The sequence below is a fragment of the Bos javanicus genome, chromosome 3 (genome assembly GCF_032452875.1).
Source record: "Bos javanicus breed banteng chromosome 3, ARS-OSU_banteng_1.0, whole genome shotgun sequence".
Taxonomy (NCBI): domain Eukaryota; kingdom Metazoa; phylum Chordata; class Mammalia; order Artiodactyla; family Bovidae; genus Bos; species Bos javanicus.
Window position 1 is genome coordinate 19,662,901 of NC_083870.1, and position 16,706 is coordinate 19,679,606.

Genomic DNA, 16,706 nt, shown 5'->3' on the forward strand with positions numbered 1-16,706 from the left:
CAAGGGACTCTCAAGAGTCTTCTCCAACACCACAGTTCAAAAGCATCAATTCTTCAGCGTTCAGCTTTCTTTATAGTCCAACTCTCACGTCTATACATGACTGCTGGAAAAACCATAGCTTTGACTAGACAGACCTTTGTGGCAAAGTAATGTTCTGCTTTTAATATGCTGTCTAGGTTGGTCATAGCTTTTCTTCAAAGGAGCAAGTGTCTTTTAATTTCATGGCTGCACTCACCATCTGTAGTGATTTTGGAGCCCAAGAAAATAAAGTGTCTCACTGTTTTCATTGTTTCCCCACCTATTTGCCATGCAGTGATGGGACCAGATGACATGATCTTAGCTTTCTGAATGTTGAGTTTTAAGACAACTTTTTCACTCTCCTCTTTCACTTTCATAAAGAGGCTCTTTAGTTCTTGGCTTTCTGCCATAAGGGTGTTAACTGCATATCTGAGGTTATCGATATTTCTCCTGGCAATCAGGATTCCAGATTGTGCTTCATTCAGCCTAACATTGCGCATGATGTACTCTGCATATAAATTAAATAAGCAGGGTGACAATATACATACTTGATGTATTCCTTTCCCAATTTGGAACCAGTCTGTTGTTTCATGTCCAATTTTAACGGTTGCTTCTTGACCTGCATACAGATTTCTCAGGAGGCAGGTCAGGTCTGGTATTCCCATCTCTTTAAGAATTTTCCACAGTTTGTTGTGATCCACTCAGTCAAAGATTTTGGCATAGTCAATAAAGCAGAAGTAGATGTTTCTCTGGAACTCTGTTGCTTTTTTGATAATCCAATGATGTTGACAATTTGATCTCTGGTTCCTCTGCCTTTTCTAAATCCAGCTTGAACATCTGGAAGTTCATGGTGCACATACTGTTGAAGCCTGGCTTGGAGAATTTGGAGCATTGCTTTGCTAGGGTGTGAGATGAGTGCAACTGTGCATAGTCTGAACATTCTTTGGCATTGCCTTTCTTTGGGATTGGAATGAAAACTGACATTTTCCAGTCCTGTGGCCATCGCTGAGTTTTCCAAATTTGCTGGCATATTGAGTGTAGCACTTTCACAGTATCATCTTTTAGGATTTGAAATAACTCAACTGGAATCCCATCACTCCCACTAGCTTTGTTTGTAGTGATGCTTCCTAAGGCCCACTTGACTTCACATTCCAGGATGTCTGGCTCTAGGAGAGTTGTCACACCATCTGGATCTGGATCATGAAGATCTTTTTGTACAGTTCTTCTGTGTATTCTTGCCACCTCTTCTCAATATCTTCTGCTTCTGTTAGATCCATACCATTTCTGTCCTTTATTGAGCCCATCTTTGCATGAAATGTTCCCTTGGTATCTCTAATTTTCTTGAAGAGATCTCCAGTCTTTCCCATTCTATTGTTTCCCTCTATTTCTTTGCATTGATGACTGAGGAATGTTTTCTTATCTCTCCTTGCTATTCTTTGGAACTCGGCATTCAGATGGGTACATCTTTCCTTTTCTCCTTTGCCTTTAACTTCTCCTCTTTTCTCAGCTATTTGTAAGGCCTCCTCAGACAACCATTTTGCCTTTTTGCATTTCTTTTTCTTGGGGATGGTCTTGATCACTGCCTCTTGTACAATGTAACGAACCTCAGTCCATAGTTCTTCAAGCACTCTATCAGATCTAATCCCTTAACTCCTAGAATGGCAACCCTGGGGCAGAGGGATGTGTTAGTTTCACTTCCTTAAGACCCTTCACAGGTGGGCAGGGTCAAGCTATCTCCCAGTGAACCAAAGATACCCTAGCCCAAAAGTCAGGTGGAAGGGGCTGGGCATGTCTCCCTGAGGCATTTACCTATGCCTATCATAACAAAGCGGCAATATAAGAATTAAAGTCACAGAAGCAAATCCAGTATGGATTCAAAATTAACCCTTGCAGTTGGTTATACCACCAGGGAAATTTAATACACAGTAGTCTTTAAAGTGTCAGTCACCTCGTGGGACCCAAACCACATTAGTAGACTTTTTGTAATCTGTTACATCTGAATCCATTGCTTTTCTCTTCTTTTTTGCATTTGAAATGGATCATTTGGAGAATATTGTTTCACTGTATAATGCAGAGCTTCCTAATGTTGACACATTACAATGCAAAACTTTGATATATAATAGGAACGTATTAATATCACCCATCTAAAATATTTTGAGAATGTCAAGTTCACTGTGGCACACAAGTTTTCCAAAATTCAAAATTTCACCTGAGAACTCAAATTTCATCACAGACAACAAAAACTGTCAGTTGTTTTCCTTGAAGTGAGGCTTACATCATTTGCTTTTGAGAAAGTGTTTGCCAAATACTCAAGTCTGAAGAACCATGGTTTGTCCGGCAGTTATTCTCTTTTTTGGCTGCACTAGGTCTTCGTTGCTGCTCCAGCTTTTCTTGAGTTGTGGTAAGCAGGGGGGATGTTCTGTAGTTGCGGTGCACAAGCTTCTTTCTCACTGCTGTGACTTCTGTTGCAGAGCATGGGCGCGAGGGCTTCAGTAGTGGTGGCCTGTGGGCTCTGAAGGTGCAGTTTCCGATTTCTAGAGTGCAGGCTCAACAGTTGAGGCACAAGGGCTTAGCTGCTTCACAGCATGTGGGATCTTCCCGGACCAGGGATCAAACCCATGTCTCATGTAATGGCAGGCAGATTCTTGACCTCTGAGCCACCAGGGAAGCCCCTGGCATTATTAAGTAACAATGTTAGATTATTAAAAAAAAAAAAAGTGGCTAGTTCATCTCACAAGTCAAACAACTGCACAAGTACCGTTCCTCCAGTCCATCACTGTACCCCAGGATGCAGCCACATGCTCTATGTAGTTCCCACTTTACCTCAGACATACCAAAGATGTGAACTCAAGGGCTGAGGTTTAGGGACTTCCCTGGTGGTCCAGTGGTTAAGAATCTGCCTTCCAATGCAATCTGTCACAACTAGAGAAAGCCCATGAGCAGCAACAGAGACCCATCACAGCCAAAAGAAATAAATATTTTAAAAAGGTTGAGATTTAATACAATTCATGATTTTACTGCTTTATCAAGGAGATTTTGTGTTTTTTTCAATCCAGGGGTGTGTGGACTGCCACTGTCTGAGATTCGTGCTAAGGCACCAAAAGTTTTACCCCTGATGCTTTGGCATCACTGCAAGTATCATCATCGTAGAAGAGAAGAAAAACATCCTAACACAGTATTAATGATGATAATAGTTTTGACCTCACAAACTCCCTAAAATAGTCTTGGGGACTCTTAGAGGTTCACAGACCACAGTGTCAGCACCATCACTGTAAGTAAGTTACCTGCCTCTTTGGCTTTGTTTCCTTATTTATAAACTAGGATTAATGATGCTACAGCTACCTCATAGGATTGTGGAAGCTGAATGATACGAAAGTGTGAAGCATTTGAAATAGTCTCTGGCACACTGTTATACAAGCATCTGCTAATATAATCATATATTCAGTATCATTAAATGTTTTTCCAAAATAAAATTTATTGACAGTGTGTAATATTCTACAATGATGTAAGATAATTGTTGGATATTAGTTTGTTTCCATTCTTTCAACATCCCTGTATATATCCGTGTCATTTCTCTGATTAAATTCCTGAAATGGAATTGCCCAGAGTACACACATTTTTCACAGTACTGCTGAAAAGCATACATGGACTATCAAACTGGGAGAGCTGAAAAAAGGAGGGGTCCATGGGCTGAGGATTTGAATCAGCCAGGAGCATTTCTTAAGGTGGACGTGTTGCCGTAAATACAGAAGAACGAACTGTGATGATGATCTCTGAATTGGAAGAGGCCAAGGTGTTGGTTGAGTCATCCTCATGAACACTGAAGTCACTCAGCTGGCATGCAGAGGGCCAGAGATGGGACACAGGGCCCATCACAACTAGATGGGCAAACTCTGCCAAACATGATTTGGCTGGGAAACTATCCCCAGACTCAGGAAAGCCAAAGTGACCATTATCTTTAAAACCAACGCCTATAAAAGACTGCCAAGTCGTACGTAGATGATGAGCCATTTGTCTCAAGTAAATATTGTCTCAAGTAAAAAATTCAAAAAAATACTAGTGTCCTGCTCAACATACACATTTTCAAACTCACTATTTAGAAATGGTACACACCCAATATGAACATAATGTAAGTACAGGGTAGGGTTTCTAGTTTGATTTTGTGGAAACTTGTTTACATTCAAGCATTAAAGTCTGACTTCAGGATACTGCAAATTAAATTCATGGAATCTTGGCCCAGGCAGAAGCAGCACCACAGTGAAAGGTTTTGTTGTTTTTTTTTTTTTCCCCAATAAATGCTGTAACAAGTGGCTTTCCATATTACAAAATTGAAATTGGATCCCTATCTCACTGTACACTGAGATAGAATAAGGAATTTCTATGTGAAGGGCAAAACCATGGAACTTTCAGAAAAAAATAGAATATCTTTCTGACCTATGGAAGAGTTTGCTGGACACAAGAAACACTAACTTTGAAAGAAAAGACTAAGAAATCTGACGTTAAATTTAAAAATTTTGGTCACTAAAGGGTACCTTTTAAAAAATGAAAAGGGATTCCCTGGTGGTCCAGTGGTTAGGGCTCAGTGCTTCCACTCCCAGGGCCCAGGTTCAATCCCTGCTTGAGGAACTAAGATCCCTTAAGCACGCACTATGTGCCAAAAAAGCAGTGAAAAGACAAGTCAGAAACTTGACATACTTATAACAATATAGAACCAATAATGATTTAATACTAAGAACAAAGAACTTCTATAAAACATCAATACAAAGTTAACTCAAGGACTTCCCTGGTGGTACAGTGGATAAGAACCTGCCTGCCAACGCAAGGGACATGGGTTTAGTCCTTGGCCCCGGAAGGTTCCACGTGCTGCAGGGCAACTAAAGCCTAGGCGCACGGCTGCGGAAACCCTCGAGCTCAGATTCTGTGCGCTGCAGCAGGAGAAGCCATTGCCGGGAGCAGCCTGCACACCGCGACTAGAGAAAGCCCCTGCAGAGCAACGAAGACCCAGCCCACCAAAAAAAATGAACTCAAGAGAAAAATGAACAAAAAGTATGAAGAAATATTTCACAAAAATGGAAATATAAAGATCCATTTTTTAAAAAATTAAAGGATAATTAACCTCATTAGAGAAACACAAATTAAGATCACAATGAGTTATCTTTTATCCTCACTGGACTGGCAGAAATTAAGAACTTGTAATGGTCTTAAGGGCTGGAAAGGGATGAGTTCAATAGGAATTCTTAGACTGCAGGAAGGAGTGCAAATCCATACAACTACTTTGAAAAACAATTTATTATCCTGTAAAATATTCCTAAAGAAATTCCTGTATGGGTGCATCAGGAGATATGTACAAAAAACACCGAGATCCTGTTGATACTAGAAAAATAACTATAGAGGCAATGCCAGATCCATCTACAAGAAAATGGTAAGACTGTAGAACATCCCCAGAATACATATACATCCATGAAAAATGAATGCAGCCACTAAGTGCAGCAACTCTGAAGAACCTAAGAAACAAAATGTTTGTTAAAAACCATGTCCTAAAAAAAAAAAAAAGCAAAAAAACAAAACAAAACCAAAAAAACCCATGTCCTGCAAGTCTCAGAGCATAGGACTTTTTGGGGGAGGGCCTCGCCACGCAGCTTGTGGCATCTTAGTTCCCTGACCGGATATTGAACCCAGGCCCTGGCAGTGAACAAACCAAGCCTAACCACTGGACCACCTGCCAGGGAATGCCCTAAAACTATTTTTTATAAAGCTCAAACACATTAAAACAAAACATTCTTGTCAAGACACTTTATGTATATGAGAAGACATGAAGGGAAAAAAAATAATGTGAGATTCAAGATAAAAGTTCTGAGGAGGATGTGAAGAAGTGGGTTCAAGAAGGCTAGGTATGTGACAAGGTAATATTCTAGCTTACATTGAGCAATTTTAGATATGTTAATTTCTTTACATCTCACTTTATATATAGGTTAAGTATTTTATGTGTAAAATATTATTTACCTTTTCAAATATAATAGTAATAAAGGGAGAGATTTGTGCATATGAATTGTGCATTCTATTTCATGCCCCACAAAAACCTGCCTCTAAATTTGGTGCTCCAACAAGATGAACCATGTTTCTCCTTCACAGACTTCCATCTTGTGAAAGGTCTCCAAGATCCCTGATATGCAGCATTCCGACTTTTCCACCTGTCTCCTGCTGTTTGCCAGCCCAAATAGTCTTTTTTTTTTTTTTCCAAATACTCTTTAAGTGACAAGATGCCTCCACGCCATCAGCACACGCTATTCCTACTGAATGGAAACATCACCATCTCGTTTGCTGGCTGATGAACTTCTGGCCCCATTAAATGAGGGCTCAAATGTTGCCTTCGGGAACCTTCCCAGAGGCTACAAGGTTGTGGCCCTCTCCTCACTTTCACAGTGCCTTGTTCAGGCCTCTCTTTGGGCACTTGTTAGGTGCGAGTAACTGCTCATTTACAGGCTGGCCCTTCCGTAGATGCTGACTCCTCAATGGCCAGTACTGGCTTCTCTTCTCTGGGGCCCCAGTGCCTCACACAAATGGCTTTCAGTAAAGTTCTTCCTAAGAAAAGACTGTCCTGGGTGGAGATGGGTGGAAGGGGAATGGTCACAGGCAAAGTTACCAGTGTTTGAAGCAAAAAAGCAAAAAAAAAGTTGCCAAGCTTTATTTAGGGCGCAGTGGTTACAGACAACACCTCCGACCCTACCCCCCACCCCACCATTCAGCTTGGGCCCCTGGCCGGCTCATCCCCTCCCTCCAGTCTCACTTCTTGTCCTCCTCCTTCTTGTCCTTCTTGCCATCTTTGGTGGCCTGGGAGGCCAGGGAGCCCATAGCATTTCGAATGGCCTCATTGTTGGGATCCACGCCCGGAAGGTTCTCCAAGACACTCTGGAGGAATTCGGGGTCCTGCATCACGTCATAATCATCCTCCTCCTGAAACGGGGTCAGTGTCAGCCTGGTGAGGGGGGCTGGCTGCAGAGCAAGCCCGCGTGGGAGACGGGAGAGTACCGCCACACGAGCTCCTCTTCTCACTTGACTGGCCAAAGACAGGAAGGAGGGTTTAGGAAAACCCCAGTGCCTATACACAGTATGCTGGAGCAGGGAAGGCAACCCGCTCTAGTGTTCTTGCCTGGAGAACCCCATGGGCAGAGGAGCCTGGTGGGCTACAGCCTACGACGTCGCAGAGTCAGACACAACTGAGCAACTAAGCACGTACAGAGTACGAACTTCAAACACTTGTTTTATTCTATTTTTGTTGTTGTTGTTGTTGCATAGACATGGCTTTCCAGATCTTAGTTCATTGACCAGGGATTGAACCCCGGGGCTCCAGTAGTAAAAGCACTAAGTCCCAATCACTGGACCACCAGGGAAGTCCCCCAAACATTAAATTACCGACCAATTAGCGGAGAAGCCTGAGAACATTGCTTTTTGAGCTCAAAGGATAAAAACAGATGCCATGACCTTTAGGTTTCCTGCTATTAGACACCCACTCCCCCCTTTTATTTTCCTGGACCCTCTTTTTATGCTCCTGGAAGATGGTATCACTGAGAACTGTCCAGACTGCTCCCACCAGCAAGGAAGGGAAATTACAGAATACTTACGACATTTCTCCAACTCTGGCCACCTTCTCCTTAGCAAGGTTTACCCACAAGAAACATTACCTCCATGGGTTTCTTTCCTTCTGCTCTAGAAAGAGCTCATCTATGAAACCCTGAGAGAGGAACGGTTCCAGCCCTAGCAGGCTGAGGATCTCAACACAGGGGATTTTAAGGCTGATGGCGGCATGGAGTCATCGCTGGCCCTCACCTTGGTGGGCTCAGATGTGTCCATGGCTGAACTGGCGTCCATGTCAGCTGACTCTGCCTGGCCAAACTCTGAGGAAGAAAGGTCAGTTTGCTCAGTTCCATTTCTTCCCGCAGTGTCTCTGCTGCAGCACGCCCACCCAGGCCCCGGCTCACCAGCACCCTGGAGGGACATCTGCATGGCGTAAGCAATCTGCTCCTCCTCAGTCATACTGCTCAGGTCAGGGAGCCCAGTGCGGCCAAACTCCTGCTGGCTGATGGTCATCTTCAGCAGGGCATCGTCCGAGTCTAGGGAAAGGAAGACAGTGGCAGGGTGGAACTGTGCCCACCCCCAAGCCCACGTGTTTCCACACCGCCAGAACTCCAGCCCCATCTACACCAGGCCTCCACAGAGCACCCCGCAGTCCCGGGACTTCAGATTCCACCTCTTTCACCTTCAGTCCCGGCCGTGGCAATCCCGGCCTCAGCGGCAGAGGCAGCAGCTGCCCGCCGTGCCTCTTCCTCTTGCCGCTGCCGCTGCTCTTCCATAGAAACACGCAGGGCCTGGCCACGGGTGAGCAAAGTCAGACATTCTCCGGCCCTCAGTCCCCTGGGGCACTGGGGAAGGCAGCTAAGGGTGGGGGATGGACTGGAAAGGGGCAGCTTCTGGTTTATACCCGTGGGGAAGCAGCTGGAGAGATGACAGATGACATGGGGGAAAGGATGGGCTTGGGAGAAACCTGGGGTTTCATGGAGAGAAGCGAAGAAGAGAGTCTGACAGTGGTGCCCCTAGAGATCAGACAGAATTATGGGGAAGAGGGACCTAGAGGGGGTCTGGGAAAACAAGCAAGGGTGCTTAGGACTGTCTAGCCCTAGAGAAGCTACATGCTGTGTGAGAAGGATCAAGAAGGACACCTGGGCGCTCCTGGAGGTCAATGTTTGCTCACCAGGGCCAGCTCAGGATCAGCGCTGGGATCCACTCCAAATTCAAAGTCACTGGCACCAAGACCCAGCATGGCACCACCTTCCCCAGCCAGAATGGGCGAGCTGATGAGGGCATCAGCCAAGCTGGGCCCAGGAGGCACTGTCACCAGGTGAGAACCGGTTCCATCTTTGCCATTCAATGTGTTTACAAAAGCGGTCAGCTTTTCTGTGTTTACCTCCTGGGGAGAGAAGAACACAGGAGGCTCTCCTTCCCGGCCTGCCCCCATTCTCTGCCACCAGCTCCTGTCTGCAGCCCCTCACCCCCATGCAGACACTCCTCTAGGCAAAGACTGTTCTCTATTTACAATCAAAGCAGTCACTGGCCCCCAACCGGTCCTTACTCACCTCTTCCCCCAAATTGATAATGTCAACATTTACTTTCCCTTACTCACCTCTTCCCCAAAATTGATAATGTCAACATTTACTTTCTCCTTCTTGAGGCGTTTAGCCAGTTTCACCAGCTAGGAAGAAGGGGAGAGAAATGAGGAAGTCTGTTCCATACCACGAGGGAAGGTGACATACATCACAAGCATACATGAGAGGGAGGACCTCTCCAAGGCCCCAACAGAAAAACTGAATTTTGTACAACCTCCTTTCCCCAAATTCATGGACCCAATGCTTCTTCCTGACTCTCCCAAGAGCCAACAGAAGCCCCCTCCCAAACATGTGGTGTCCAAACTCCCCGGCTGTCACTTGGACTCACATCCTTCTCATTGTCCTCCACAGGGCTTCCCACAAAGGCAATGATTCGCATCTTGTGATTCTTGCCCTGCCGGTGCTTCAAGGCCAGCTTGAAAAGGAAGAGGAAGTTCTTGGAGTCAGCCACAGGAATCCCCCAGCTTTTTCCTATCACTCTCTCTTATGGCTTCCATATACTTTGAGCCTATCATCACACTCACGCCACATCTAAACCCCCTCCTCCTCCCTTCCCTTCTCTCTGTGCCTCTCTGTGGATAAGGAAGAGGGGTTAATTCTCCATTCTAGGGACTTCCCTTCATGGTCTTCACCGATCATCCCACTCTATCTTTTCCACTCCTTTCTCTACATCATCTCTCTTCCCTGGTGCTGGTTCTCACTCCAAGAGTCTAGGGGGGAAATGAGTAAGGGTGGAGGCAGAATCCCAGAGCAAGGAGGAACCACCAGAGGGACCCTGCAGGACTCACATGGGCCACGCGGATGCCAGTGCAGAAGGTGATCTTGCCCTTGGGCTGGACAGTGTGAAGCTTAGACAGGATGCGGCCAGTGTCTGGGGTGAGTGTGGTCAGCACTTCACAGTCACTGGAATGGGGAAGGAGCACTTCTGTGATTTCAGGGTAGGACAACTGCCTCCGAACTGTGTTCAACTCATGTTTTCTTTAGAGACCTTGATGATAACTGTTATCTCTATTTTTCCTAAACAAACATCTACTGTTTACAGAGTAGATCTTCCAAGTTCTCATCACAAGGAAAAAACTTTTAACTATGTGAGACATGGATATTAATTAAACTTACTGTGGTGATCACTTTGCGATATACACATTATCAAATCGTTACGTTGTATACCTCCAACTTACACAGTGTTACACGTCAACGACATAAAACTGGAGAGTAACTGGAGAAAAGTAGAGAAAAATCCCTACTGTGTGGATATGAAACACAGAAGATAAGAAGGGGGTCATTTTGAGAGAAGCTTGCCCTCTTCCAGTATGTCCCCCAACCTCTCTCATGCCATCTTCCTCTCAGGGGCCTGAGAATTCTCTACAATAGCTGGATGCTCTTTCTTCTCTCTCCTATCCTCTTCATTTTTAGACTCATTTTCTGGCTAATAACATGAATGCTGGGATGGGCAGTCACTCATTTGCGGATAATCAGTTCCTAAAACAAATTACTTTGGGGGTAACACGATGTGTGATATATGCCCTGGGAAGCTGACCCCAAATCACTTTTTATTATCTTTAAAATACAGTGAGGACTGCCCCGGTGGCACAGTGGCTGACAGTCCACCTGCCAACGCAGGGGACACAGGTTCAATTCCTGGTCCAGGAGGATTCCACGCGCCTCAGAGCAGCTAGACCTGTGCGCCCCAACTACCGAGACCGTGTGCCTAGAGCCTGTGCTCCACAGCAAGGGGAGAAGCCCTTGGGCTTAACGAGAAGCCCAAGCACCACAACTAGAGAGCAGGCCCCCCAACCAGAGAAAACCTGCATGCAGCAACAAAGAACCAGCACAATCAGAACATTAAAAATAGAAAAAATAAATAAAATAGAATACACTGAGATTTTATCACAGAAATTAAGCTTCACATTTCTATTAAATTCAGGTTGATATTAATTTTTTAAAAAACAAGTTGCTGCTTATATTTATATGGAGTAGTGAAGAAGGTAGTCTAGGAAGGTGATGGGCAAAAGCAGCCTCATGGAATCTACGAAAAGGCAGTGCCCTAGCGCCCTAGTGGGTCACAGACAGGAATCGCCCCGCCTCCCCCGCACGCCCGCCCGCCCTGCGCCACCTACTTGGCCAGTGTGATGAGGCCCACGTTGTTCTCAGGGTTGCTGCGGGTCTTGGAGTGACAGACTATATTGACAGCATCCTGCTGGGCCTGCAGCCGGGTGGGTAAGAAGTCCCCATTCCGCATGTACTCACTGTTGTCCACGCTGCCAGGTTAGAGGAGAAGCAGGAGACAGGCCACACTGTGAGGCCTGAGACATTCCCTCCAGTCCCAGGGACCACCCCCCTACCCCCAACAACTCTCCCATGAGGGGTGCCATGAGGCAGTGGCTCTCAGTCTTTGTGGACAGAGGATCAGCTGCAACTTTTTTTTTTTTTAATATACACATGACCAAGCCCTCCTCTAGACTTACTGACTCAAAATAACCAAAGGCAAAAAACCTTTTTAAATCTCCACAAGTAATTGTGTAAGCACGCAAGGCTGTGATCTACTAATGTACCATGTCCACCTTTTTATAAGGTGCCTTAGTATTATCAATCATGGTCGTGGAGAGACACGCTATCTGCTATTAAAATAGGAGTATTCCAAGGCAGGAAATCAACAGGGCAACTGAAAAATATTTATGAAATAACACACACTTGGCAGCACTGAATGTAGGAAAGTACAATCTAAATTATCTGGTTAAATGTTCAACAGCTTTGACAGCTGGACTGAACTGCAAAAACGAGGTTTCACAGATCTGGGGGTCTCACGTATTCTATCCCTATAGCTTTTCACAATCTGTAAGAATCCAAGTAACATGAAATACAAGCGCCAGGTTCCCGGAGACCAAAAGAAGGCAGAGAAGTGAGTAAGTTATCTACACCCCAGAAGAGAATGAATTCTTGACAGACTGAGGTCCCTCAAAACACTGAAAGCAAGCAGCAGACTCAGAGACAGCTCATCTCTCCTGGCAAGCTAAACGGGCTTGGAGGCCATTTTTTCTTTAGTATCCTTTGCCAGGCAATAAATACAAACCAAAAATGATGAAGAGAGGTAATTAAGAAGCTACTGGAAGACAAGCAGAAAGGGTTGGAAGGGCAGTGTTCAGGCAGGTTCAAATCCCTACTCTACTACTTGATAGTTCTATGGTCCTATAAGGAAGCTGCTGAATTTCTCTAACGTCCAGGTACCTCATCTGTAAAATGGGTTTTATTATACCTACCTGGATAGTGCTGGCTATGAGGATTAAGCTCACAGAAAGTACTTAGCACAATGCCTAACAGTAAGCACGATACACAGACCAGTTCTTATAGAGGAAACTCAATCTGTATAAAGGAGGTCAAGGGCAGACTTTACTGACCATGCTCCATTCTTTTTTCCCTGATACACTGTTTCCAATTACTCTCCCAACAGGGAAATAACTGCCTTCCTAGCTTCAAATACAGTGGTGGCTAAATATATGAAACAATGGAAGCTTTGAGGATCATCCAGCTGGAATAGCTACTAAGTACAAAGGCTGTGGGCAAGACCAGCAGATGGATGAAGGCTGGAAGAAAGATGTCAGAGGAAGACCTGGGGGCGGGAGGAGAGGGGTGTGGGGGGCGGCTTGAGAGGGAGGAAGAACCTACTGTGCAGAACAGGACAGCAGTCCTCATACTGTCACGAGTGCATGAGAACCACTCTGAGGGTGACAGTGCTGGCAGTGGTAAAAACAGATGCTTGCACACCTACATGTGCCCCCTAAAAACTGCAGTTTGGTTTTCCCAACATTGAACTTTATACAGACAGGATAATGCATGCATTTCCTGTGACTACTTTCGCTCAAAAGTAAGTAATTTTTCCCAATTAAAGTTTGTATCAAAATAAGGGCTGACAAAATTATCCAGCTATTCCATAAAGCTTTCATCTAAAAAAAAAAAAATAAAATACAGATGCCTAAGCTTCCCTGGCTAGGAGTCTGAGCCACCAGACCAAGCAGAATCAAATATACACAACTTTTTAATAAGCTCCTCCAGAGAATTCTGAGGGACAGCAAAGCATGAGAAAAGCAGTGGCTTTCACTGCTATTCTATGGCTGGGCTGTTACAACAGGCTGCCAATGCATCACTCTGGACCTAATCTTTCCTCCTATACCTCAAGCCAGATCAGCATTCTTAAATCCCATTTTGTATACAGCTCTGGCTCCACCAGCCTCAGAACGTTTTCAGTAGTCCTCTATTGAAGGGTAAAGGGCAGAATTCAGCCTCCTCAACCCGACACCTGTGCTCTTCTACCTGGCTGCATGCATCCCCCTTTCTCCAAAAAAGGGAACCACCTTCAACCAACAACCGAATAATGAAGTCACGCTAGTCCAGTTTCTACTCCCTAAACAAGCCTTGAGAATGTACACTTCAGCAGCTTTCCTTATGCCCTTCTCCTTACATGTAATGGCCTCTCCTTAACATCTGTCTAAGTCCCTTCAGGGACCCTCTTAAATTCTTTCCTGAGGACTTCTTAAGCATCATGGCAACTAACAGATGCACAGTGCTGTGCAGTTTACAGAGCACCATGACACACACTGCCTACCTGTGCTATGAGAAAAGTAGATGTTACTATTACATTCTCATTTTAGAGCTAAAGTGAGAGATTTACTACATTCTCAAGAACATGCAGCTGGAAAGTACCCAAAACACAGGTTTTTGGATTCCAAATCCTGTCCTCTTTCTACTCTTAACTTGCTTTCTCCCAGAGGCTGCCATATTTAGCAAATGAAAATACAGGGCTCCCAAAATTCCCTGGTGACACAGTGGTAAAGAGTTCGCCTGCCAATGCAGAGAACATGGGTTCGATCCCTGGTCTGGGAAGATCCCACATGCTACATAGCAACTAAGCCCGAGTAAGCGGCAACTGCTGAGCCTGTGTGCCACAACTACTGAAGCTCTGGCGCCTAGAGCCCGTGTTCACAGCAACCAGAACCCTGCAAACCCTCACAACAAACAGTAGCCCCGGCTCCCAGCAACCATAGAAAGCCCAGGCAAAAGCAATGAAGACCCGGCACAGCCAAAAATAAGAGAAAATACAGGACTCCCAGTTAAATCTGAATTTCAGACAAACAACAGAAACTTTCTAGTGAAAGTATGTCCCATGCAATATGTGGGACACACACATAGCCATTTTGATATTAAAAATAATTGTTTATCTGAAATTCAAATTTTATTGGGCATCCTATGTGTTATCTGGCAACAGTATCTTCGCAGCAAAAAGAAAACCCTTAGGTGTCTGTCCCATGCAACTGGAGATTTGTGTGCGTTTGTGTACTATTCTGTTTTCATTCTAGGCTCACACTTAGAAGAAACTCTTGAAACCTTGCAAAAGTGTGGTCCTCAGTTCCTAATAGCTACTCAGCCACGTCTGAGACTGATGAAGACAGAGAGCTCACTGGATAAGAGCCGAAGCGTCTTTGAGTCAGATAATCCTGGGTTTAAACCTAGGCTCCACCACTTAATCGGCTGTGTGATTTTGTGTAAGTCATTTAAAACTGCCGAGACGCGGTATCCTCATCTGTAAAAGGGAGGGAGTATTGTGAGGCTTAAGTGAGATGAAGCAAATCAAATGCCTAGCATTTAGAAGGTAGCTTAGTCGGTAAGGGCTTCCCTGGTGGCTCAGACGTTAAAGTGTCTGCCTGGTTTCGATCCCTGGGTCTGGAAGATCCCCTGGAGAAGGAAATGGCAACTCACTCCAGTACTCTTGCCTGAAGAATCCCATGGACGGAGGAGCCTGGTGGGCTATAGTCCATGGGGTCACAAAGTGTCGGACACGACTGAGTGACTTCACTTCACTTCACTTCTTAGTCGGTAAAGAATCTGCCTGCATTACAGGAGATCCGCATTCGTTCCCAGGGTCGGGAAGATCCTCTGGAGAAGGAAATGGCAAACCACTCCAGGATTCTTGCCTGGAAAATCCCAGGGACAGAGGAACCTAGCGGGCTACAGTCCATGGAATGGCCAAGAGTCCGACACGACTTAGCGACTAAGCCACAAACACTTATAAAGTACTCTTGTAGTGCCTTTGACGGTAACACCAGGAAAAGCAAAGGAGTCGGCGACAAGTGAATGGGGAGAGGAAGGGATTTGAAACTCTCTTCCTAACTAACACCCATCATTTTGAAAAGAAGAGAGGAAGGCAGAAGACTATCATGGTGAGTCCGAGAAGCAGGACTCTAGCTAAAGACAGATGTAGGCTGGTCTAGAGAAGACGACGCTGTGATGGAGAAAAATAGCAGGGCCGGTCAATGACCGTCCGCGGACTGAGGGTTAAGAGGGCTACCTCGGGCCTGTCCGTCTGGAACTACCTCTGGGGCCCCGGGATGACTCAGGGAGTCGCTGGAGCTCCTTTCCTCCCGGCCCAAGGCCTCATCTTTTCCACCAGGCCCCCCTCCCCCACCCCAGGCCCGCCCGGCCTCCGAGCTACAGGCGCCCCCGACCCAGTCCCGCTCCCCAAGGGGGCCCGAGGTGGCTCCTCACCAAACCATAGTGCTTTCCAACACCATCGTGCCTCCTTCCTCCCTCCCCGACCGGTTCTCCTAGACCACTAAACAACAACTCCTCCAATTGGCCCAGCGCGCATCACCAATCACTGATCTCGGTTGGGCCAGCTGGTTCCGCCTTCATCCCCGTGTTGCTTTCTGGGAGTTGTAGGCGCCGCCAGAAAAAAAAAGTGGGAGCTGTTTGGGGCCGAGGGAGGGGCCAAGTAACACAAAAAAGTGGGCCACACCTCCACCTGCCCTGTCATTCACGTTTTCTGGTGGCGTTCCTTGCCGAGAAGATCTAAGAGAAAATGTGAAGGAACTTCTGAAAGTGCTGAGGCTATGTCTATTCCAGCATCATCTTTTTTAAAAAAGTGGAGGGATGACTACTGACTACTGACTTTTCAGCTCCCCCGGTTCCCCATGGCACTTTGTTCATCAAACTACTAAGCACTTATACCTCTGAATTGCATTTGTTTGTGTATCTGTCTTTCCCATTTCATTAAGGGCAAAAGAAAGTGAAAGTGTTAGTCACTCAGTCGTGTCCCCCTCTTCGCAACCCCATGGATTGTAGCCCGCCAGGCTTCTCTGTCCGTGGAATTCTCCAGGCAAGAATTCTGGAGTGGGTGGCCATTTCCTTCTGCAGGGGATCTTCCCCAATCCAGGGATCGGACCGATCTCCTGCACTGCAGGCAGGTTCTTTACCGTCTGAGCCACCAGGGAAGTCCCAATTAAAGGCGAGAAAGCTGTCAATCTCTGCTATGCCTAAGTCCACGACAAAGCCTGACATATGGTAGGAAGGCAGAAAAAAGTTTAATGAACCAATAATTTTAACTAATCTCCCAAAGAATGGGAGACAACCTAGTCAATCATTTTCGCTTTTTAATCAAGAATCACATTTTAGGGACTTCCCCGGCAATCTAGTGGCTAAGACTGTGCTCCCAGTGCAGGGGGCCCCATCCCTGGTCAGGGAACTAGATCCCACATG

The 16,706-nt window shown here is 45.7% G+C and overlaps 1 protein-coding gene across 2 annotated transcripts; it reads right to left on the reverse strand.

Moving 5' to 3' along the window:
* Positions 1–6,687: 6,687 nt before the first annotated feature.
* On the reverse strand, positions 6,688–15,825 carry PSMD4 (proteasome 26S subunit ubiquitin receptor, non-ATPase 4). 2 transcript variants are annotated; one of them, XM_061407113.1, is made up of 10 exons: positions 15,717–15,825; positions 11,297–11,437; positions 9,968–10,082; positions 9,508–9,594; positions 9,197–9,265; positions 8,768–8,983; positions 8,276–8,384; positions 7,998–8,129; positions 7,846–7,913; positions 6,688–6,972 (listed from the first exon to the last, which is right to left on the reverse strand). In XM_061407113.1, the coding sequence occupies exons 1-10, from the start codon at positions 15,740–15,742 to the stop codon at positions 6,802–6,804; spliced, it is 1,134 nt and encodes a 377-aa protein (XP_061263097.1). In that variant the 5' UTR covers positions 15,743–15,825; the 3' UTR covers positions 6,688–6,801. The 2 variants fall into 2 exon arrangements, with proteins under 2 accessions (XP_061263097.1, XP_061263086.1); XM_061407102.1 differs by having other exon boundaries at positions 8,267–8,384.
* Between the last annotated feature and the right edge of the window lie 881 nt (positions 15,826–16,706).